Genomic DNA, 24,309 nt, shown 5'->3' on the forward strand with positions numbered 1-24,309 from the left:
CTGGGCCAAGGTAGTGTAGTGGATAAGGAGCTGGACTAGCATGCAGTAGCCTGAAAAGTTGGGGGTTCAATTCCCGGCTTTCACTGTTATGTCAATGGCCTTCAATTTAATTGACATGTGTACGTCACTTGTCTGCCAAATCAATGAATGTGAATGTAATCTTTACAACTCATTTAAAAAATGAGTTGCAAGGCATAAAAAGTCCTCACTTTAGATAAGCTCACAAAATGTCATTAACTAACCACTTGTAACCCCTGAGTTAATCATGAATTATAGTATTAGGAAGTGGTTTATAAAATATGTATCCTCACCCTAACTAATCATTAGTGCATGTGTATATTGCATAATTTATTAAGTATTAACAATAATTCATAAACATATTTTAGATATAGGCTTATTTACTATGAACAATCCATTTATAACTGTGTTTATTAACATACGAACAATGCTTTACAAATGATGAACAAAGCATTTTGTAATAGTTTGCAACTGGTTCATTATAAGTGGTTGTTTCATTACTTATTAAGTATAAATCATGTACTTACAAACATATTTTTTGGATAGGCTTATTTACTATGAACAAAGCATTTATAATTGTGTGAACAAATGCTTTACTGATGATAAATTATGTATGAACAAGAAATTACTAATGATGAACAAACCATTAACTAATAAGTAACAAAGGCTTAATAAATTAATTGTGTAGTTATTATAAAGTGTTACCAACTTCCCTAAATAAAACAACTGAAATATAAGCTATAAAATGGAAGATAAGTACACCTGTTATATTGGTACTACTCGCCCAGGCTATGCATAAAGTCATTCTGTTGGACCAAACAAAATGTAATTATTTCACAGCACATCACAAACATCACCAAAAGACACCAGATGGCATGACCGCGCCAAATGTACAGTTGCTCTACTGAAACACTGTAAATACTGAAAAAAAAAAATAGATAGAAAGGATTTAGAAATGGTTAAGTTGTGTAAACAGTGTACTCTAAGTTAGAATAAAATATGAATGCCACACAAAGACTCTGTTCAAATGTAAAATATATGATATTTATTGATTCAATTGAAATATGTAACATGGGAAATAAAAACACTACTGGTCATGTCATTCCAGTAACAGCCGTTCTGCCTCTTCCAAATCTCTCTCCATTTCCTCCACTTCCAGTTTTACGGTGCCCATCTCTTCTCTCAGTTTATCCCGTGCCTCTTTGAGGTGCCTCATGACGTTCTGGATTTCCTGGCAATCAAAGTAATGTGGAAACAAGATTTAGCCTTTAGCATAACACATTTGTGAGGTCTTGGCTCATCACTGTGGTAATCACTATGTGTGTACGACTTGGGAACTTACCTCTAGCTGTCCTCTGTGATCCGATGCCATAGTGTCAAACTTTCCCAGCTCATTTAGTAGATTTTGGGAAATATTCTGCACGTTTTAAAAGGGATAAAATAAAAAATAAAAAATGGATAAGGGATGCATGGATTCAAGTTTTTCCCTATGTAGTCATGGTAATTTCAGAGTCAAAGGTTGAGCCACAATTATTTCCTGAACGTGATGTTGTGCAGAGAGAGCTGTAAACCCTGGGGCTATGGATTAATGTGATACAATCATGCAAATTAAACGGTCACACCATGTCCTTCTCCTCTCCCAACTGAAAGCCTTTTGATGCTTAACCAAATCACCCTCAGTGTTGACTTATGACACAATAGACCACACAGACATACTCAAAGTAGCCCAATATGGAAAAGTCAAAGAATACACTCTATGTTTGGACATCAAACTGTAGTGGAGATTTGGTTATCCTCTGAGAGTACCTCCTCTCTTAACACTTCTAACAAACCTAACACACCTAGCTTGCACTTGCCACACACCTCTTCTTTATCCACCTCAATCTCTTGACTGCATCCCTTGGCCTAACATAAACTTGCACAGTCATCCTCTGGTTTTGTATTGTACAAAGGCAGCATTATTTGTGGCCTTTATTGTTACACCAGTGTCTCACTGTAGTTTGAATGTTAAAAGAGTCCAAGAGAGTAAATCAATAAATGTACAATTTAAATGTAGTCTAGGACTAGGCTTAATTCATATTCAAGATACCAGCCCAATGGGAGGGAAAGCTATGACAGAAGAAATCAAAGAGTCATACTCTTACCATAACCTCCTTCCTCTGCTCTTCATTCTCAGTAGATGCTTCATGAATCCGCTCACCAAGCACTGAAAGGATTTCATTAAAAGGGAAATATTATATAGTTATCGGTTATAAAACATTAATCTTGTATAAGACAACTAGTCAACCTTCAGACAAATGTTGACATGGTGATTCAATGAATAAGTTAATGAAGTACACAACAAAATCAAATTATAAAAATGTTAGCAGGCCACCTGGGTCCATGTTAGCTGTTACAAGCAGAGTATGGCAGTCCCTCAGACGCTTCTGTATTTCCGAGTTTTCTCCCTTTAGATTACCACACTGCTGCTCCAGTAGAGTTACCTTATTCTATAATCAACCAAAACAATGAAAATACTGCACACAAACGTTAACCAATACATACATATCCAGTCCATATACAATAGAGTCTGAACCATATGGTTTGGTTCAGTGTATTTTATATTATTATGACTACTTCCCACTAGCAAGACAGACAATATAAGCCAAGAGAAACACAGCAACTCAAAAACTCAATTTTACTTGCCTCCATTTCGACAACATGTTTTTGTAGTTCTTCATTGGTGGAGATTAGAAGCTGGTTTTGTTCCTTTAGTTCATTTTGGACTCCATAACGGGTGGAAGGCCTGTGTGATTACATTGCTTCAGCATCTTCGAATAGTATTGTAAACAAAATGAAAATCTGCTTATTGCTTTAAAACCCCAAATTCTCTTTTATTCCAACCAATTTTGGAACTACCCAAGAAAGAGTTGAATCCATAAAATCATCATTATAATTTTCCTCTTCATTTCAGACTGATAGTTTTGAATTATGATTTTTCTAAGGAAACTTATATTTACTAGTATTGTTAAATTATAAACAGTTCATTATGATAGCTGAAGCTGAGAGAACGTTAGATTGTTGTGATTTGTGTTGTAGAATTTCAGCAGGGATACTCACACTTTTAATGTCCTCGTGTTTGCGTTCTTTCTGAAAGCAAAAGTAGACATATTAAAAAGGAAAATGGAGAGGTGGAGAAGGCAGAGGTAAAATTACATGGAGCTAATGTAAATACCTGCCAACATTGTCACAAACAGGATTCAGCACTGCTGCTTTGGCATCTGAGTTGACATGGTGTGCTGGGGCAGATTCCTTGACAGTAGTCGCCTTTTTCATCGTCAGAATAGGAACTGCGAAAATGACCAGCTGAAATATTTAAGGCCTGTCCTCAAATGTTTTGCCAACCAATTACCACAGTTAGTTAAGTTGTTGTCACCGACTAGCTAGCCAGCGAATATTAATTCACAGGCCGTTAGCGGTAACTTTAATCTAGCGGAAGTGAACAGATGCTTTTGTCTGACCGATTTCAATAAATCGCCTACCCTTCATCTATCTTTGTAAGAGGGTTTCTTACCTGTACTTGAGTTGAGTAAAAATAAATAAATTCCTCTGAAATAACCTTCAACACCAATCTGCCAAACAATCCAAGGCGCTTAATAAATTTGAAAATACAACAACACATGCGTCACTTCCGTGGCACTTCTAGAGCTTGACGACGACTGCCTCCAACTGGTTAGGAGAGTATACTACAATATTTAATGTAGAAGCAGAAAATACTGTACTTAGCGTTACATTCTTATCGTAACAACAACAACAACAACAACACAGACACTACGCCACTACTAATCAATTTCGATTGGTCTCCTCAACAAAACATAGCCCCCTTTCTGCGTAGTGTTTTTGTACTTGCCTCTACAATTTTGTCATATATATATAATATTTGTACTTAAATACTTATTATGTGTCTTGCACCATTTCACCAAGTAAAATGCCTTTTTTTTCCTGTGGAAAAAGAAAAAAATGGCAATGAAATAAGTCTGATTCTGATGATGAATGGTCCCCGATATTAGCCTATTTGGAGAAATAAATCCTTTGTATTTTGTACTGTAGTGATTTCTTGAACCGGTCCAAACACACTGCAATTTTCTTCCACTAGATGGAGATAGGCAAAAAAAAGTTGAAACTGCACAGGAGAAGTTGGGTTTTATTGCGCATGCTCATGAAGGAGCGGTTAAATTCAAACTGATCTGAGGGCTGGGAACGTCTGCATGTTATTCCCCACTAAAGTTAACAAAAGGACCCTTAAAAATGGAATCCACCGAAACATTTAATTTCGAGTGAGTAAATGTCAGCTGTACACCCTGTATTACTGAGGTCATGAGAGATCAAGTTGTGTGGGCAGATTTTGAAATGTCTATCAAACGATGATTTCACTTAACAGTTTACTAAGGTACTTGAGGGTAGCTAACATTAAGCTAATGTAGCACTAGCTAACGTCAATGGAAGACAAGCATAAAAACAAACGTCGACTAGCACTAGCATAGTTAAGTTAGCGTTAGTCTTTAACATTTACTTGCTCTGATGTTGTTTTTAGATTAGCCAGTTGTGTTCACTCTGCACCTACAGCTAGGCTGTAACGTTATGTTATCCTGGATGAAACTAACGCAGATTCAATCTGATGTTGTTTAACGTTACAGCTTTGATCGAGTCGGGCCAAGTAAAAGGCGGATTTCCTCGGTTGGTAACGTTTGCCTTGCTTGTTAATCCACGTTAAATTTCTGACTTGCCATTTAATTAATTAAGGTTACATACTTTGCAGTATATTGCAACATATATATAATCTTATGCCATATGCTTCGAGCAAACTGTTCACGTTTGTATTGTCATTCATTGTCAGATTTTAAAAGCGCCCCGGACGTCTGTCAAAGTGACAGAGGCTGGTCTGAAGGAGCCACAGGTTGGTAAAATGTTTCCAGCCAGGAGTTGCAGTCACCACAATATCAACACTGACCACTACACAATGATTTTCTATGTTGTACTACTTAAACGGGATTACATCCTTTTTACACACAGGCTTTTTTCACAGCCTCTCCTTGTGTGTCTGTCCCTCAACAAACATGCATGCACGTTTAAAGAAAACATAAAAAAAAAACTGCAAGGATTGTTGTTGGCATAGAAGACGACTGGCTAAATCATGATTAAATCCGTTAGGATCATAACCACGTCGCGCATTTTTTTTCTTCAAAACTGTGAACACCCCCGTCACCTACCACCAAAAATATAATTCAATTCTGTGGGAAACACTGCTTTTTTTGTTGTGAATAATTGAAATGCTTCTAAACATAGAAATGCCATCTGAATAACAGTAGTTGGTAATTGTTCCTGTATTTTCTATGATACTGAGGTTGGGGGTTTTTTATGCAGAGGTTGACAATGTGTAAAACCCTTACCTACAGATAAAGAAATACACACACGTGTTGAAACAGACAACAATGTATGCAAAGTGTATAGTGATCTGTTTGAGCTTCAAACAATAAATGAAGACTTTGGTTCCAAAACGCTATATCCTCCATTTCAATGAATTTTCATTTAAATAAATATTTTTTTTTTACATTTTGCTTTCCAGGTAATGTCATTGGAACTGTAATTGGGTTATTGTTATTTGATTTATCTCTTAATCAAAACAGCAAAACTGCTATTTTATTGATATTACCTGAAATACACATATATAAACATGGCCTATCTAATGTTTTTAAAAATGGAGATATAGCTCTTCAAGCTCTTCAAATGAATTATGGCCTCAGTGTTGCCCCATTTCAAAGCATTTTCACTGCATTTTGGCAGCAAAAACATCTCACTCTACCTTTGATATGCAGATGTGATTTAACAGATGAGTTTGTGTGTTTTTTTAGCAGGGGGATAAGAGCAAACCAACTGAGAAAAGGAGGAGTTCCAGGAGAGTCAGCTTTGCTGCCACGAAAAATGTGGTTGTTTTTTCCAAGTGAGTTGTCAAAAATGTAAATCTCTGCATGGCTTTTTCTCAGCCCTGATGATTGTTATAGCCTCTCATTTTTTTAGGGATATGACTAGTTCATCTGATGACCAGAGTCCTTCACCAAGTTTGACACCTACGGGTATGTGTTCTTTCATTATTTTATTTTTTTCTTGATTCAGAAATAAGTGCAGACTAAATTCTTCAGTACCAAATAATATCTAAGAGCTCAAATATTCAGCTGAAATACAGTGATATGACATTGAAATGCTAGAGGTAAACGAAGATAAACCAAGCTGATCTTATGGGGAATAGCTGGATTAGGTGGGAATATCAGAAACTGATAAACGTTTTGGAGAATACAATACAGCAGAAATAGTAGTCATCTGGGGGTAAAGACAGGTAAAGTTGAGTATCATTCGTATAACTGTTCTCACCTGAGGAAGTGGGGAAAATGGGAAAACAGAAGGGACCCAAGTATTTGGTATGTGTGCATTAAAGGGCCTGTTTACGTTTGGTTTTAGAATAAATCTTGGGTGATCTGAGGCCTATTGCACAAAAGCAGAATTAAGACATCCGGGATAAGTTACTGAGCTGCGCTCAATGAATCCAAAACAAGAGTGTACAGGCTTAATTGGTTGCACAAAGAGCAAGCCAGGATGAGCAGACACGGATTCATCAAGCCAGGTGAAACCTATCCTGGATAAGTGCGCGGTCACGGCTCCCTCAAATAGACCCCGCCGCCGATCACAGATTCACTGATTCACCATGGCAACTAGAGCGGCTTCATTGCTTCTTCTACGGTGTGAAGTAGGTAGCGATAGCCTTTTCACAACAGCAACAAACAGCAACACCTCTGTTTAGGAGAATATTGCAACTAGTGCCGCGACCACCACGCGCGAAATGGTTAGGCACTCCCGTGACGTCACATTGTCGCATGACAGGTCGGGAATGGCGAGTATGTAAAAGTTAATTAATGATCACAAACGTTTCAATAATGATAGTGGGTCTAGGTATATGTGATAACAATGTGTAGTGGGCAGTGGAATAACTATTGGTTTCCGTTTGTGGTGACTGCTGACTGAGATAAGGGATGAGATTAAGTATATCCTGGAACCAATAGCCTGGTCTGGAGCAGGCTAGCTCCACAGAATAAATCGCCATGGTAATTTATACCATAACATATCCTGCTGCCCCCTATCCCGCTTTTGTGCAACTGGATCATGGATAAATTGAGCCAGGATAACCAAGATATCCCGGCTTAATCCCTTATCCTAGTTTTGTGCAATAGGCCCCTGATCACAAGTGGTCAGCTGAGATACATCGCTGTTTACACTTGTATCCTCGTAGGTGTACAGCAAGAGATGTTGCCAACCGTTGTGTTTAGTTTCTGTTACTGCCAACGTCACAGTCATTAGAACTCCCATTGTCCGGGATGCATCAGAACGCATTAGTGTTTACACTACAAAAGATATGTGGTCAAATACGACTCACCTCAGCAAGTCGTTTGAGTGATCGGATCACAACGTGTCTTGGTGATTGTTGGCACACCTGTATTTAGAACTGACCACCTGTGATCGGATCATCTAAGGCTGTATTTACACTGGCAGGCCTTTATGCACACCATGCTGTGTTTGTCGTATGATCAGTGAGTTCTGCAATCTGATGCAAGATGGGGTTTGACATGTCAGAATTAGAATTAGAATTTAGAATGAGTTCCATTTAGAGTTACTACAGGTTTAGATTTATCTATATTTTTTGGACTGCCTGTTTACATCTAAGTTTCAAAGTGGACCATATTAGATGGTTGTGTTTACGTGGTTCGCTAACTTGCTTAACACTTGAGACAACACGCATGCGCACCAGAGGGATTTTGGTCACCAAAACGAAAGCAAACATACAGACGAGACGGTGCTGAAAATGCACAAGATAACACAAGCTTACATTATTAGGATATTTAAATGGCTAGCTGTTTACTTTCATTACTGAAGTGTCTTGAGAGGTTTGCAAAATAGGCTGAAAATGCACAAAATAACACAAGCTTACATTATTAGGCTATTTAAATGGCTAGCTGTTTACTTTCATCACCGAAGTGTCTTGAGGTTTGCAAAATAGGCTGCCGGTTTTATTTAAGGGGGAAAAGGAAGTGGAGAGCCCACATTCCAGCATTTGCATCTCTGTTTTCATTGTAATTTCTCCGTTGTGCTAGTTGTGAATGTGAAAGCAATGTTATGGGTTTGTTTGGTGCAACTGGATTAATGGATAAACCTTGATTTAATCCAGGTTAAGACTTAATCCTTTTTGGTGCAACCCACACTATGTGTAATGTAACTATGAAAAGGTAAAAGATTGTGGGCATTTTCAACAATGTGCAAGTTGAAAATGACAGAATATCCAATCTGCCCGTTTAGACGGCAGTGGTATTGGCACATTTCCGATTCATATCTGAATATGAATTTATTTCCACATATGAATGAGGCCTGGGAGCAAAAGAAAATCAGAATTGGGTCGTGTTCAATTGAAGGTGTAAACATACGGTAGCTTAAGATGCGTTTTAAAACAAATGTAACTGGGGTCAAAAATTGATACACTTAATGAGCATTCTCATTCTTAGACTGGCAGATTGAGCCAACTGTTGTAAAGGAAGTGGATTGTAGTGAGAACACTGTCTGGTGTGACTGTAGTAATGGAGAAACACTTACATGGCAAGTGGCTTACATGGTAAGAGGTAAGAGGGCCACTATCTTCTTAGGGCCTCAGGACGGCCAGGACTGGCTCTGAAACACGCAGTTTTCTCCCCTTCTCCTTTGTAATTAAAGGGACACCAGGCAACGTTTTTGTGTTAATTACTCATCTTCGTAAGTCGGTATATGGTTAAATGACTCATTACAGGGCGAATGAAGACTTTCTCGCCCGCCCCTACTGCCTGTAGGAAGAATATCCCGCTTGCAAGTTCAGTGTATCGTACCCGGCGACCGAAGCAGTTTCAGTTTCCATCCTGCATCCACAGCACAGAGGCTAACGAAACGCTAGCGATTGTTGCAAACGTGTGTATAATGGCAGAGCCGGCAAAGAAGCAGCGAAAACCCTTGACGGAAGATGCAAAGAAAAGGAAAAGAGCTTCAGACCGAGCGAGGGGGAGTTTCGTAGAGAAAAAGCATCAGGCTTGCCTGGTGTCCCTTTAACTATGATGTCCAAACCATGGTATTATCCGGACTGTGGCTTCTGTCTCATTACATTCAAAGTCCTGGGACATTACTGTGCTGACTCAACACTTAGCTATAACATACTGGGCACTAGGGTTGGGTATCGTTTGAATTTGAACGATTCCGATTCCAATTCCGATTTCTTATTTCGATTCCGGTTCCTAACGATTCTCGATTCCGATTTTTTTAAGAGGCAGGGTAAAAAAAAAGTTTAAGATATTTTAAATGAGCTAGCTAACCAACGGTCTTTCTCAGGGTATCTGCACATTTTCCAAGTGCAAGTTTAAAGACTTTTAAGACCTTTTCAAGACATCTAAATGAAACTTAAGACTATACCACGGCAAAAAGATATATATGACTGTTTATGCAATAGTTTTTTTTTCCTACTAATTTTAACCCCCACCCCATTTTGGATGTCTACAGAAGTTACCAAATATATTTTGGCGAAAGAAAAATAATTGTGTGTGAATTACCTTCAAAGCTACAGTATAAATGCCCAATTTTAGGGTCTGGGCTGCTTGCTTTTGAAGCTGGCTGTAGCCTACATATTTGGTTTTGCTTACTGCTGAGGCTGACTGTTCTTCACCTGTGTCTGAAGTAGCCTAGGCTACTTGCCAAAGGCATGTGCACTGGACTGGATTCCCTTCAATATTTTTTTCAAAGTTAGACTAAGCTATTTACATATTTTAATAAGCCTATACAATTTACTATTTGCATCTATTGTCCAATATGCAGCACAGCAAATTAAAGTTAATCCACTGCTTTACATTTTGCATACCAGTTGTATCTAAACCAACCAAAGCTTGACTGAAACATTGTAAAACCATTGACTTGTTTTAAATGAATTAAGAGACAGGTCCTCCTCGCATAATCCTGCTGAAAACTGCTGGTTTCATCTCAAGCACGCACGTATTATGAACGCACGTTTTTTTTTTATGTAGCCAGTCGCCGACATTCAAAAAATATGCGGTTATAGTTCACAACTTTTGCGAAGTAGGCCTAGCCTACTGGGAAACGCTGGCAAGCAAGCTGCTGACAGATATTACAGGTAGGCTATTATAACGTAGACAGATATTTTCTTCCCTAGGCTAGGCCAGCAACACACGCTGGAAAGATGCAAACAGATCAACTTAACATATACAGTATTTCCTCCTGATTGCGAAGCACTGCACATCATTTGACCAGCAGTCTTCGCGTCCATAGATTGTTGAACGATGCTGCGTCCGAGCAACGATTTTAGATGCCAAGCGCAACTCCAAAAAGGAGAACAAATGAGCGTCCGGCTTGAGGCTGCGCCGAACGCCGGACAGGGCTTTTAAAATCCACATGTCTGGTCTAAATTCGAACGTATGGCCAGCCTATCGCTCTTTCTCCCGCTCATTCTACCGTAGGCTTCCTCATTCCACGTAGGCTACCTGTATATCTCTCTGGCCTCAGCTACACCACGAAAACGTCAGGCATATTATTTTGTACATAGGCCTACTGTATTATTACCGTTTTCACACCTTTAACCACACCCGTGAAAAACATCTTCACTCTGCAACCACTACACTGCAACCACTACACTTAAATACACGAAACTGGATTGAGACATCACTCGCTCTCTTGCACTCGCTGGCTGTCCCATACGCACATTTAATACTTCTCGAAAATTCAGTTGTATTTAAGACTATTTAAGGATCCACGGGAACCCTGCTTTCTGAATGAAATAGTCTGACCTTCTCCATGAATTTTAATTCTATGAACTATGGACTTCTTCGTTGGTGTTCAGCCGTTTCTTCTTCAGGTCGGTGGACTGGGAATCGAAACTAGGAATCGAAATTTAAACTTTTGAACGATTCCGGGAAAATCGCAAAGATAGTCCCGGTTCCAACCAATACTCGATATTCGATACCCAAGCCTACTGGGCACTAACTTATTTGGTGGGAAAAGTACGATATCTGTCAGCAAGCAAAGTTCTTGTGTATGAAACATAGTTATTAGAGTTACAGATATCAAAGTCAAAGTCAGCTTTATTGTCAATTTCTTCACATGTTCCAGACATACAAAGAGATCGAAATTACGTTTCTCACTATCCCACGGTGGAGACAAGACATATTTTACCAATTTTAAGTCCACAGACAAACATAACATTCAAGTAAACAAAAAAGTAAGTAAATAAGTAAATAAGAGGGCACATATAATGAAAAAATAAGAGCAGCAAAATTTGGTTGAAATTGTGCATAGACAGTCAATAAAATAAAATACTAGTGCAAAGTCAGGCCAATAAGAGGCTGAGGTAGTTCTGTTTGACCTAAGTAAGAAATAAAGTGGCATAGTGGTGCAAGTTATGTAAGAGCAGCAGAAGTGTTGTGTTTTCAGGACAACAGCAACAAGTTGCAAAGTGTACAAGTGTGCAAGTGGAGTGGTGCAGGCGGCCATTGTGGGTCCAATGTCCAGGATGTTATGTAGCTGAGGGTGGAGGGGGGAGAGGAGGGAGAGAGTTCAGCATCCTAACAGCTTGGTGTATGAAGCTGTTGGTGAGTCTGGTAGTGCGGGAGCGCAGGCTTCTGTACCTCTTCCCAGAGGGCAGTAGATCAAACAGATTGTGAGCGGGGTGACTTGCATCACTCACAATTTTGGTCGCCTTGCGGGTGAGGTAGGTGGTGTAAATGTCCTTCAGGGAGGGGAGTGAAGCACCAATAATCCTTCCAGCTGTGTTCACTATGCGCTGCAGGGCTTTCCTGTTGTATTCAGTGCAGCTTCCGCCCCACACAGCGATACAGCTGGAGAGGATGCTCTCAATGGTGCCTCGGTAGAATGTGGTCATGATGGCTGGTGGAGCACTTGCTCGCCTGAGTTTCCGCAGGAAGTACAGGCGGCGCTGAGCTCTCTTCACCAGTGATGCTGTGTTGGTGGTCCAGATATGCTGGCAATGCATGCATTTCCATTGTTTACTTTTTATTTCACTCATTTTGTTTAACTCTATTTACAGGAGCAGACTGTCAAGATGCCAAGTAAGTCCAGCCTTTTAAGTAATTTTCATAAAATTTCATGATGTCCCTCTTAGAATGGACTAAAGCTGTGTGTGGCTTGTGAAATAAATGTTGATGTAAAATGTCAAAATGTTTAAAGTTGAACATGTAAAACTTGGAAAGGCTTCAGTATCAACGTCAAATTATGCCTGATGTTTGGGCTATTGTTTAGACAATGAACTGTAACATTAAACTAACATTAGAAACCTCTTTTTTTGTAGAGGCATCTATGATGGTAAGTACTTTGATTCTCTCAATATTTTCCCTCCACTGTAGTTGTCTTGTACGTTTTTGTTGTTTACCATAAAAATACTCTAACATGATGGCATGTTTTTTCCTATCATCACAGGCATTGAAAACCTATTAAAGGCACCCCTGCAAGAGCCCCATCAAAGGAAGAAGGTTGGCCAAGTTTATGTATAAGTGCTTTGTACACAATATTGAATATGTTTCCATAACCTGTTTTAAATGTTGAAAGTATTGTAATGAATGTTACTACAGTCTTCTTGAGGTGCTAAATCATAATTGAGAGGAAGAGCTTTTAAATTCAGTTAAGCCTCTTGAACACTCGCATGACTTGAAGAACATGGATTTTTGTGGAGTACAGATGTACTGGATTATTGTTTGATCCTGGCCAACGTGTTTTGGTTGGTTCTCTCAATGTTTTGATCTTGTTTTGTTTCTTTTTAATATCTCAAACAGATTCAGTTCTTCTCAGATCCAGTTCTACCAGATGGTTGTGACGATAAGACAGTACTGTTCGGAGAAGACACCGCATGCATGGACATGACTCACTGTCATACAATTATCATTGACAAAGACTCTGATAAAAGTGACTTGAACTTCACAATCAATACGGATATGTCAGTCAGCAGGATCAGCAAACCTATGAACACAAAGAATGCCATGCTACAGAATGCGGAACCGGATTTTGGCACTTTCCTTGCGAGTGTTTCTCAGCAGCAGGGAGCTGGGAAGAATACTAGAAATGAGAGATCTTACATGACTAGAGATCAGACATTGTTGTTTGGAGATGATACAGCATGCATGGATATGACCAAATGTCACACAGTTCTCATTGATAATGATTCAGGTGAAACTGATTTAAACTTCTCAAAGAAAGCACCGATGTCAGCAAGTGATATCTTTAACACTCTAAACAAAGGCAGCAACATACCACAAGCAAATGTAGGAATTCCAAAAAAGCCAGATGCCGATTCAGATTTTGGATTGTTCCTTGCAAGTTTGTCCAAGAAAAAGGGACTTGGGAATAATTCAAAAGAGGAATCTTGCTCACTTGTTGAGGTTAGTAGTGTTCCAACCCAGAAAGTGGATTCCAAGGGCTTTCTTGCCAGTCTAAATGCCCGACGTACAGTAATCGACAAAGAGAACCAGCCTCCTGCTCTGTCATACTCTGTTTCAAAACCTCAAGGCCTTCACTTTAGGACGCCAACTACCCCATCAACTGATGACTTCATGGATCTAACAAAAAGTTATACAGTTGCAATAGATGGAAGAGGTTTTCTTCAAAAGCAACAAGCGGAACAGAAAGAGAAGCCATGGGCCATTGGACGGGGTAGCGCCAATGCATCCAGACTGGATTGTGATGGCTTGATAGGTTCCCTGAAATCACCTGATCCAGATGACATGGACTTGACAAAGAGTCAGACCGTTGCAATCAACTTTAAAAGAGTGGATTTGGTGAGGTCCTCATTGAGCAATGGCAGGAGGGGTGAGGTGGATCCCAACAAAACACAGATTTTCTCTGGCGATAACATTGGAATGGAGCTCACAGGAGTCATCAATGTAACAGCGGAACAGGAAAATTTCCCTGCAAAGAAGACCATCCAGACAGAATCTAGTTTCCCTCTTTCAAAATCCAGGGGGGCTACTATCCTGGATGCCCCATCAGTAAGTCACCCCCACAGGATTCATCATTTTCAGAATGATCACTGGACTGTTGACCCTGCAAATACTGATGACATGGAAATGACAAAGAGCCAGACTGTGGTAATTGACACCAAGGGCTGTGAACGGAAAAAAATGGATTTGGTGAGGTCCCTATCAAGCAGTGTCAGGAGGAGTGAGGTGGATCCCAACAAAACACAGATTTTCTCTGGTGATAACGTAGGAATGGAGCTTACAGGAGTCATTAATGTAACTACGGAAGAGGACAATTTCCCTGGAAAGAAGACCCTCCAGAATGAATCTAGGTTCCCTCTTTCAAAATCCAGGGGGGCTACTGTCCTGGATGCCCCATCAATAAGTCACCCCCACAGGATTCATCATTTTCAGGATGATCAGTGGACTGTTGACCCAGTAAACACTGATGACATGGAAATGACAAAGAGCCAGACTGTGGTAATTGACACCAAGAGCTGTGAGCGGGAGAAAATGGATTTGATGAGGTCCCTATCAAGCAGTGTCAGGAGGGGTGAGGTGGATCCCAACAAAACACAGATTTTCTCTGGAGATAACATAGGAATGGAGCTTACAGGAGTCATTAATGTAACTGCGGAACATAAAAATTTCCTTGAAAAGACCCTCCAGACAGAATCTAGGTTCCCTCATTCAAAATCCAGGGGGGCTACTGTCCTGGATGCCCCACCAGTAAGTCACCCCCACAAGATTAGTCATTTTCAGAATGATGAGTGGACTGTTGACCCAGCAAATACTGATGACATGGAAATGACAAAGAGCCAGACTGTGGTAATTGACACCAAGAGCTGTGAGCGGAAGAAAATGGATTTGATGAGGTCCCTATCAAGCAGTGTCAGGAGGGGTGAGGTGGATCCCAACAAAACACAGATTTTCTCTGGAGATAACGTAGGAATGGAGCTTACAGGAGTCATTAATGTAACTGCGGAACATAAAAATGTCCTTGAAAAGACCCTCCAGACAGAATCTAGATTCCCTCTTTCAAAATCCAGGGGGGTTACTGTCCCGGATGCCCCACCAGTAAGTCACCCCCACAGGATTCATCATTTTCAGAATGATCAGTGGACGGTTGACCCAGCAAATACTGATGACATGGAAATGACAAAGAGCCAGACTGTGGTAATTGACACCAAGGGCTGTGAGCGGGAGAGGCCCAGTAAAAGACGGAAAAGTCTGGCCACAAACAGAAGTGTCATGTTTGCACAAAATGATGAAGGTATGGAGTTCACTAAAGGTTTTACTGGTCACATAGAGGCAACTGAATGTAAGAATAGCATTACTCTAATGACTGATGCGTCACTTCCTTCTAGTCAGGCCAGCGTGTTGCAGATATTGACTGCATGTGAACACGCTGAATTTACAAGCGAAAAATCAGCTGTTATGGATTTAAATCCCAGTGAAGTATCAGATGGCTGTAAAAGTAGTGCAAAGAAATTCTTCCCATTTGAGTCCTTGATATCTAAACCCTGTGAATCTGAGGGAATTACCGCAGATCTGTCATTTGTTACTGGCCAGAAGAACTTCTTTCCATCTCTCGGTATAGATGACATGGAGCTTACTAGCAGCAAACATGTGTCTGCTGATTTACAAGTGACAACAAAGTCCATGCCGTACATGGCAACCAAGTCAAAACCTCAGCATCTTTCTGGTGAAGGCAATGACATGAAGATGAAGTTTGCCAATCTACCATCTGATGAACATAATGGTGCACCACTTCAGGAGGAAGATCCGATCTCTTCATGCACCGACAAAAATGCTGATTCAGCCAAACCGGATCCAGTTTCTCCACCTGATCATACTGTCACCAAGAGAAGCGATCCAGAATCCCAAAAAGTAAAATCAAGGCGGAGGAGCCTGCTAGATCTACAGTCTAAACTGAGACGTATCTCACAAAATATCAATGAACCTGACAAAAGTGTAGTTGACCGTGCAACTTTACCATTACCCCGTTTAGAAGTAACAGAAAAGTTCTTTGATAATACTGAAATGGTAGACACAGTGGGTTGCAGGAGCCAGACGACTGTGGAAGGGGTGTCTGAACAAATGGATAATGTCGAAAGCTCCAAAATTGCCTCCCTGGCCAACAATGAGACTAAACCACTCACAGCCCGACTCTCGTTTGGTGGCTTTCTACCGAAATTGCCATCAAGACCTAAGCCAGTTCTTACTGATCACGTTGTATCTGAAACCTCTTACACCTTCAAAAGTAACTTTCTCGAAGGCGGCCAGGACGCTACTTCTACTAATCTACTTGACAACTTTGAAATGGATGATATCAATGACGAGCAGCTTCCTGAGATGAGTAGCGAAGAGGACATCTCGGTAACAATTGATGACCAATCTCTCAAGCAAACCCAGTGGGAAGATAACCACTGCAGTATGAATTCAAAGCGAGAAGACCTGGAGGATGATGTCTTCTCCCCAACTCTCCATGTCACCAAAAGCCTGAAAAGGGCGTGTCCAGAGGATGGCCACGATCATGTGCCTCTCGAGAAGAGAAAACAAGATGTCTCACCCTCTGAAGTCACGGTAACATTAAAATATTTATTTTCATTTTGATTTGATGTTTTTAATATACTTTAAAATGTTTCCACTGCTTAATATACTCTAAAAATGTTTCCACTGCATACAAGATGACTATTCAGGGCTCTACACTAAAAAAAATTTCCAGGAGCACTTGTGCGCCCAAGTTAAAAAATGTAGGAGCACAGACAGAAATTTGGGCGCACAGTCAATTCTGTACTTAACTTACACATAATCTAACATTACACTGCAGCTAACAGTTAAACATGCCAGTGCACCAATTGCGAATATTAAGAATGACTGACAACATTTAGGCTACAGGAAACAGGATTTTAAAGATCAGTGCCTACTTTATTTTCAGTCTGTTCTATTTTCCTACATTTTGTTAATGTAAAATAATATAATACATTGCCATATTTGCATTTAGCCTGTATATCAAGTATCCTGCCAAATGTATTTATTTGTGAATCCATCTGTAGCTAATCCAAATATGCCCATGGTGACCTATCTGACTGCATACTGCCTAATACTACTACTAAAACAGTCCATTTTCTCTTCCACAAAACCCAACATAGGCTATCAAGGATATATATTTTTTTATCCTTTTTTTTTTTTTAATATCTGCATTGATGGGGGCAGTAGGCAAACGTTAGGTAGGCAAACTTTCGTTTTGCACTTCAGCTTGTATTCAGTGTAAACAAACAAGCATGCGTGGAAGCCTGGAGTTGTCAGTAGCGTTCTACCTTTGAATAAAATGAATTGAGTATTACGGGAGGCTACTTTTGTGCCTGTTCGCTACAGCTATATTTTGCATATTGCAGCCAATACGTCAACTGGGCTAAAAGGTTCCTCCTATATCCGATGAATTCGGCGGATAGAAGAACTAATTTCTTCAATCTTTGCCCTCTTGAATTTGATAGAAGCGACTACTAGCAAGTCACAACGCGAAACTGCTAACGTTAATGGGAGGTGTAGTTTTTATGCTGCATTCGCGACGTGATTCTATGGTTTGCACAGTAATGTTTCTCGATGTTGCGGTGTATTTTGTAGACAAACATTGACATGGTTAGAAGTCATTCGCACCAGTGCGCCTAAATATTTTTTTGCACTCGCACGCCATCATTTTTACTCGCATGTGCGAGTGAAATGGGCGCACTGTAGAGCCCTGCTATTCAAAAAAATTCCTGGAATGCTTAAATATTAGAAATGTATCTTTGTTTACAGGGGTCAGCGTTCAGTAGTGTCCAGTGGGATGCTAATGCCACAGAAGAAGCTTCTAATGTGATGACAAAGACAATAGATGCCACTGGCTCCAGCAGCAACTCCACCTACCTTAAATCTGAGGCCACCTTTGAGTCAAGTGAGTGGTTCTCTTATCTGTGGTGAATTATAAGAAAGCTGTCTGTGTGCCTTGTAACTTATCTAACCATCATTTTATGAATTCTGTTAAAACCAGCCAATCAAATATTTAACATGTTTACATTTCCAGCATACAAGTACAGCCAGTGTGACTCCCAGATTGACAGGACTTTGGATTATGAATTTGATTTTCATAAGGTACTTAACATGATCTTTTACATTCAAATGTAATTAATATTGATGAATGCTTTTGTTTACAGCAATATACGTAGTGCCTAGTGCAAAGAAAATACACCTGAGTTAGACTTTTGTATTTCCTAGTCAAATCGATGGCCTTTGTGATGTTAGACTTTTGCTCTAGCCATTGAGCTACAGGGGTGTTGCTTGTTTATTTTATCACATACTTTTGATTTTCAGAAAATTGAAGATGGAAGCATCACAGTGAATGAGTTCCTGAGGCACTTTGGCATCGACTTTGTCATCCACAGATCCCGCCCAAGTGCCCTCCCTGACAATGTGAGAATCATACGACTCAGTGTTTGTGAATCAGTGTTTGTGATCTTGTGATGTACTGGTAAATGCTTAAAGGGGAACTATGCAGTTTGTTTAGCTTAATTTACCTCAACTTCACAGCTTCAGAGTCATTGGAATGGTTATATGAGTTTTTCTGGGGTGAATGGTGATCGTCTCGCTTCCCCCTAGCGTCTGTGAGCAGAAAAAACACCCTTGCAACGTTGGGCTGGCGGACTCGGAGACAAAAAGTCTTGCAGCCTCGCGATGTAACAAATTGCTTTACTGAACTACACACATACACGCTAGGCAGCGGCTAGAACAAGGTAGAGATGGAGTTTCTCAGACATTCGTCATGGTAAGCAAAAAGCGAGTAAACCGTTGTCAGAGGAACAGGGAACGAGGAAACAGCAGACTGACCGATTGAGGAGTGCCGTAAAAGATATACTCTAAAGCTGTAGAAGAGAAACCTGCGAGCAAAAAGCTAGAAAACGGCAAAGAAATTACCAAAACTGCATAGTTTCTCTTTTAAGATCTCTCATAGTTGTCACATTCACATGAAACATGACTCCTTTCCGTAGTTTTCACCTAACCCTACACCACAATTGGAAGACTTACTGAAGGAGACGTACATCTACCGGCCTAAACAGAGGATTTATGAAGTTGACTGTGGAAAGCTTACTGATAAGGTTGAGGGGTATGTATCTATGGCTAATGTCAAAAGAAGAGCAACAGTCAGTAACTTTGATATATAATGCTGTAAAATGTCTATGTCTGATCAAATTTCTGAAGACCAAAACAGAACAGTACATTTAGAAATAGCCCTTAAAATGATCAACATTTCATAAACAAATGTTGCATATAAATGTAAGTGTTATTTTACTTGATAAAACAGTAGATGTTTCTTACATGCTATATCTGCTTTTAGCCTCAAGTCACGAATGCAGCAACAAGACCATCCCCTCAAACACATCAATGAGTCACTTTTGCAGGAGTTAGCAAATCTCTCTAAGGAACAGGTATTGATCAAGTAATGTGTTAATTGGTGTTGACTGTAGAGCTTTTCACATTTGTCTGACTTCTGACTTTGACATTTATTTGACTTTTTTCCTTCTAGTTACTGAGCTTTGGTTCTAAGTTGAAAGAAAGGAAGGTGTATTTTCGAAAGAAAAGCAAAATGATTTCTCATGAAATGAAGACAGGAATGTATTCAGAACTTGTGCATACAACACAGGTATGAGCTGTATACAAAACTAGTCAAATATTTTCAATGTTACGCACATGCATGCAACAACATTCTTTTTATTTTTCTACAAAAACCTTCAGGAGGCCAAACAGAAACTTGAGGAAAAGGTGTTGGAAACAGACACATTGCTGAAAGATCTTGATGCCTGTATTCATGACTTGGAAGCTGGTATGACCTACTTTCTTTCCTTTAGCCACTTGGTTTTTATTAACATCGAAAATGAGTAATAGTGGTATATTACTCCAGACCCTTCTACACTACAGTTTCCTCTTGTTTGTTTCTGTAGAACTGGCAGCTGTTGATTGTGCCCTAAGCGTTGACCAAGTGCATGTACAGAGTGATGTCCAGCCAGCCCTTAAAAAGAGACAAGAAGGTAAAACGGCACACATTTTGCACCTTCCCTAAACTCTGAAAAAGCATTTAGTCATATTACAGGTAATTCACACACTTGTGTTTTGTTGTTTTTCTAGAACTGGAACGATTGGATAGTGCTGTTGCTGAAAAAGAAAGGTAAGCATTTTCTTTAAGAGTATAGAAGAGTTATATATTATAATATGCATTTTCTCACAATTACAAAGGAAAGGTACCTAAGGTGACTACACCTACATAAGCCCTTTGTATGATATAATGGATATCTTAACACAAAACGTTACGCAAGATTTCCATTGGTGATTGCAATACATTAAAGTACAATGGCATCTCAGACTATTCAGCTTTAGTGTCGATGTAAAGATTTGTTGCAAAAAAAAATATGCTGGTGATCTGCGCAGGCAAATGGTCGACATGGAAAATGAGAAGAAGAAGAAGGCAGAAAAATTGGAGCGATTACGTGAGGAGATGAAGGATATAGAGAAACACACCTCTGTCCTACACAGGTAATTTGCTGATATATTTAGAGAAAAGATTGCTGTCCTGATTATTTTGCCCTTATTGTTTGGATTTTTTTTGTTCATACATTTTTGCTATTGTTCCAGTGTGAACGAATGGAAGTTGAGTCTGAAAGAAGATGAAAAGACTCAATTCAGTTTTCTACATCAGATGCTATTCTTGGAGGTAGTACATCAACCGTACAGTGGTACGTAGCGCTTTGTTGATACTCTTAAATATGAGCATGTACAGAGACTTTCTAATGAGAAGACACAACACTCAAAGAATCCTCTATAGAAATGCATGGGGTTAGTTCGTAATGCCAATATAGCAGTAGTCTCTACACATATCCCGCCCCTTCCTGTATGCCTCCCCATTCACTTGAATAGGTAAATAGCTGCCCGATAACTGCCCAAAGTGCATTACAAGATGGCTGCAGAGTGGGGGGACTTGCCTAGAAGGACTTTGGTATCAATCACAAATGTCCTCATGTATCAACTCATTGAATGCCAAGCTGTTTTCGGGAGCTTTGTCCTAGAGTGCCAGCAATCTAGACCATTGTTCATGATTTTTGTACAGCCACAGCATATTCTGTGTTATAGCTATGAACACGTAGAATAGCTCGATTAAAAGGTGAGACTTTAAGCTCTCGGTGGGTGCAAACCGTGTATTTCTACACGCCTCTGTTCCTGAGAAATCCCAAGCTAAACAGTGGCTAGTTTTCATCAAAATCGCTGTTTTTTTTTCTAGAAATGGAGATATAACGTCTTTCATGAAATATGAAGTGTTGCCTGTTACTTACTTCTGTAAACATTCCGGAAAGTGATCAGCGAGACCTGGCGAGACTGCCACCTAGTGATAGACCCACGAAAATGGCCTGGTTTTGACCTGACGTGCATGCGTCACTGATTCGACCCAAAGCGGCAACCGAGTTATGATAAAATATTACGTTTTTGGCACTCAATGAGTTAAGTATACTCTTTTGATCCGGTGAGGGAAATTTTTCATGTGTATTATTTGTAATTTTCCCTCAGGAATGCTTGCACCGAAAGGTGAAATGGCACAGAAACTTTGTGACATTTCGTTTGATTTTCGATTAGACGGTAAGTTCTTAATCATGTCCATTTTGTCTTTTTTTTCTTCTCATTCTATCATGTGATAATTTTACTCATCACTTTTCCCCCCATCTTGAACAGCTGAAAAATCTGAGTGTCACACAGTAATGGTTCATGACCTGCTCTCCCAACTTCTCAAGTCTGGAAAGGATTGGTTAAAGAGGTACTCCACCACTCTCGACATTCCCATGGTAAGTTTTTGTGGCGAAAGGGAAAACTGAAAGAGCTGCTTATCGGACCATTCTGTGACCCTCCTCTTAGGTCTGAACGGCCACTAATGGAGGGCACTAAATAGGCATATCTCCAAATTCCTTTTAGCAAAAACAACATATTGATCCATACAGACTGAAAGTTACCTGCATCTTACAGCTACATATGCTGATAGGATTTGTGTACACACATTCAATCTCATAAAATCATCTAGTTGTAAAACTACAGTTTCTATGCATTTGTTGACAACTTACAGGTTCCAAACAGATAAAAACCAAGAAAAAGTGTGTTAATTGCAGTGATGTTGAGGAATACCTAATTTAAAATGCCATCAGAGCTTGCCATTATTAAGTTCAGTGACATTGTCATCATTGGACAAAAGAAATGACCTACTTACCATATATTTAACTCATCAGTGCTAATGTTAGGTAATTGAGCAGCTCTCCCTTCTCAGCTTCTACATGAAGTGAGTCTGGCGGTGAGCCGCATCCGACTTCTCGGTGAGGAGATCCACCGGCTGAAGAGGTGGGGAGCGCTCAGACTGGGTGTCCTGGAGATCAAGTGTGCAGACAGACAGTACGTCTGAAGTCTTTCATCAAGTTCTTAATCTCCCAATGATACTATTCTTATAGTTGCTGCATGCTGTTCTAAGCAGGGCTGTTTAACCTGTCGGATGATTTTTTCCATTACAGGGTCCAAATCGTTTTCTCCAGCCTCAAAGCGTTTGTCAAGTTTCAGCTAACCCTGGCGATTACCAGTGCTTACCCCTTTGGAGGGGTAGCGATCCAGAGCTTCCAGAACTACATTGGAAATACAAGGTTAGTCCTTAACTAAACATGGGTGGTTTAGCTTTGTTTTGTGATTGACAACATACTATATGTATTGTTCATATAGTAAATACAGGGTTCCCACGGGTCATGGAATTTCTGGAATATCATGGAATTTTGGAAAGTCAGGGAATTTTATAATTTTTGGGCCAAAGTCATGGAATATCACAGAATTTTGTTGAAGCAGTTTAAAATTTACTTACAAAAATACATTATACAAATATTTCCATGCAGGGTTTGTGCATATCTGGTTATTAGCTTTACTGCTTGCTTGAGTAGCCCAACTTTGTTTATTCATCTCCAGATCTAAAAAAGTAAAAGATTCTTGAACGCTATACAGCTGCTGTGAAATTATTGGTCGGTATATTGTACCATTCATTATAGTAAGTCATGGAAATTCAGGGTTTTTTTTGTCAGTGAAAAGTCATGGAATTTTACATTTGACTTGACTTAGAGTGGGAACCCTGAATGTAAAAAAGCCATCAACCATTATATGCACATGGTTTACTGTGTGAGTGTAACCTGTGTTGTGTAAACTGCATAGTCTTGTACTGGACTGAACTTCCCTTGGTGATGGCATAAGAGGGGGGTGTGCCTTCAAGGAGGTTCTGTGAATTTGTGTGTAGTCTGGTAATCACTTTTATTTTCTCCCTCCCAGAGTTGACCAGATTGAGGATTTAGTCTCATCCATTGAACCAGCCAAGGGCTACTTAACCAAGATTATCAAGATGATTCATGATCATATCCTCGTCTAAAACATATTGATGACCGATATTCCTATATTTGTTATCCAAATACTGGGATACATAATATATATGTTTTCATAATGATTGTTTTTGTCATATAATGTTGCTGTACATGTATATTACCCCGTTAAAAAAAAATGAACAAATGTTTGTAGAGATAATGTACTCAATGTTTGTGTCCCACAATTAACTCCGAAATTAAGGTATTGAAATCTCACAGACTGGCAGCTGAGAAAACACATTCCTGAAATGTAAATATTTGTACAAAATTCTGTTGTTTGTTTGTTTGTTTGTTTTTTTCACTCACTTTGCTGTTGATATTTGTCATATTCAGATTAAACCATCCTTAATAAATGCTTAGGCTTAACATTTTCATTCATTCAACCTTTATTTATTCTCGGAATTATGACCGCCGCGCAGCGAAGCGGTGGTCATATAGGTTTAGTCAGATTTTTCAAATTTCTGTCAAGGATTCCCGGGACACTGAAAGACCGGGGTACACGAAACTTGGTGAGTAGGGGTGGGCGATATATATCGTCTGCGATAATATCGTGATTGTTGTTTTAACGATGTGCAAATTTACATTATCGAGTATTTAAATTACTTATGGGGAAATAACACCCGAAATCAGGCATTGAAACCTCATACATTCACTAAATCCAGGAGGTGTATGAGAGAAGCCCCTGGCTGCTGCAGAGCAAGTGTCACATGATCACTAGTGGGTCCACGTTGTCACACCCACGCCTAATGTTTATTTTG

General features: G+C 39.7%; 2 protein-coding genes across 3 annotated transcripts; one reads left to right on the forward strand and one right to left on the reverse strand.

Moving 5' to 3' along the window:
- Positions 1-1,036: 1,036 nt before the first annotated feature.
- On the reverse strand, positions 1,037-3,681 carry knstrn (kinetochore localized astrin (SPAG5) binding protein). 2 transcript variants are annotated; one of them, XM_076271846.1, is made up of 8 exons: positions 3,572-3,681; positions 3,233-3,347; positions 3,118-3,147; positions 2,704-2,803; positions 2,393-2,507; positions 2,163-2,224; positions 1,361-1,435; positions 1,037-1,249 (listed from the first exon to the last, which is right to left on the reverse strand). In XM_076271846.1, exons 2-8 carry the CDS (start codon positions 3,331-3,333, stop codon positions 1,118-1,120), a joined length of 615 nt encoding a protein of 204 aa, XP_076127961.1. In that variant the 5' UTR covers positions 3,334-3,347; positions 3,572-3,681; the 3' UTR covers positions 1,037-1,117. The 2 variants fall into 2 exon arrangements, with proteins under 2 accessions (XP_076127961.1, XP_076127960.1); XM_076271845.1 differs by having other exon boundaries at positions 3,233-3,363.
- A 441-nt stretch (positions 3,682-4,122) lies between these two features.
- Positions 4,123-23,921, forward strand: knl1 (kinetochore scaffold 1). The gene is made up of 25 exons (XM_076272367.1): positions 4,123-4,334; positions 4,695-4,734; positions 4,895-4,954; positions 5,910-5,998; positions 6,076-6,131; positions 12,170-12,191; positions 12,431-12,444; positions 12,559-12,611; positions 12,912-16,676; positions 17,895-18,030; positions 18,160-18,227; positions 18,447-18,545; positions 19,121-19,236; positions 19,468-19,558; positions 19,657-19,773; positions 19,866-19,953; positions 20,072-20,158; positions 20,256-20,295; positions 20,556-20,660; positions 20,760-20,860; positions 21,687-21,755; positions 21,849-21,958; positions 22,432-22,553; positions 22,670-22,795; positions 23,463-23,921. The coding sequence occupies exons 1-25, from the start codon at positions 4,306-4,308 to the stop codon at positions 23,557-23,559; spliced, it is 5,700 nt and encodes a 1,899-aa protein (XP_076128482.1). The 5' UTR covers positions 4,123-4,305; the 3' UTR covers positions 23,560-23,921.
- The last annotated feature ends 388 nt before the right edge of the window (positions 23,922-24,309 follow it).

This window comes from Alosa pseudoharengus, unplaced genomic scaffold, assembly GCF_046254945.1.
Source record: "Alosa pseudoharengus isolate Yale_2024_CS ecotype anadromous, Long Island Sound unplaced genomic scaffold, YU_APseudo_1.1 YU_APseudo_1.1_scf_7, whole genome shotgun sequence".
In the NCBI taxonomy this organism is placed as follows: Eukaryota; Metazoa; Chordata; class Actinopteri; order Clupeiformes; family Clupeidae; genus Alosa; species Alosa pseudoharengus.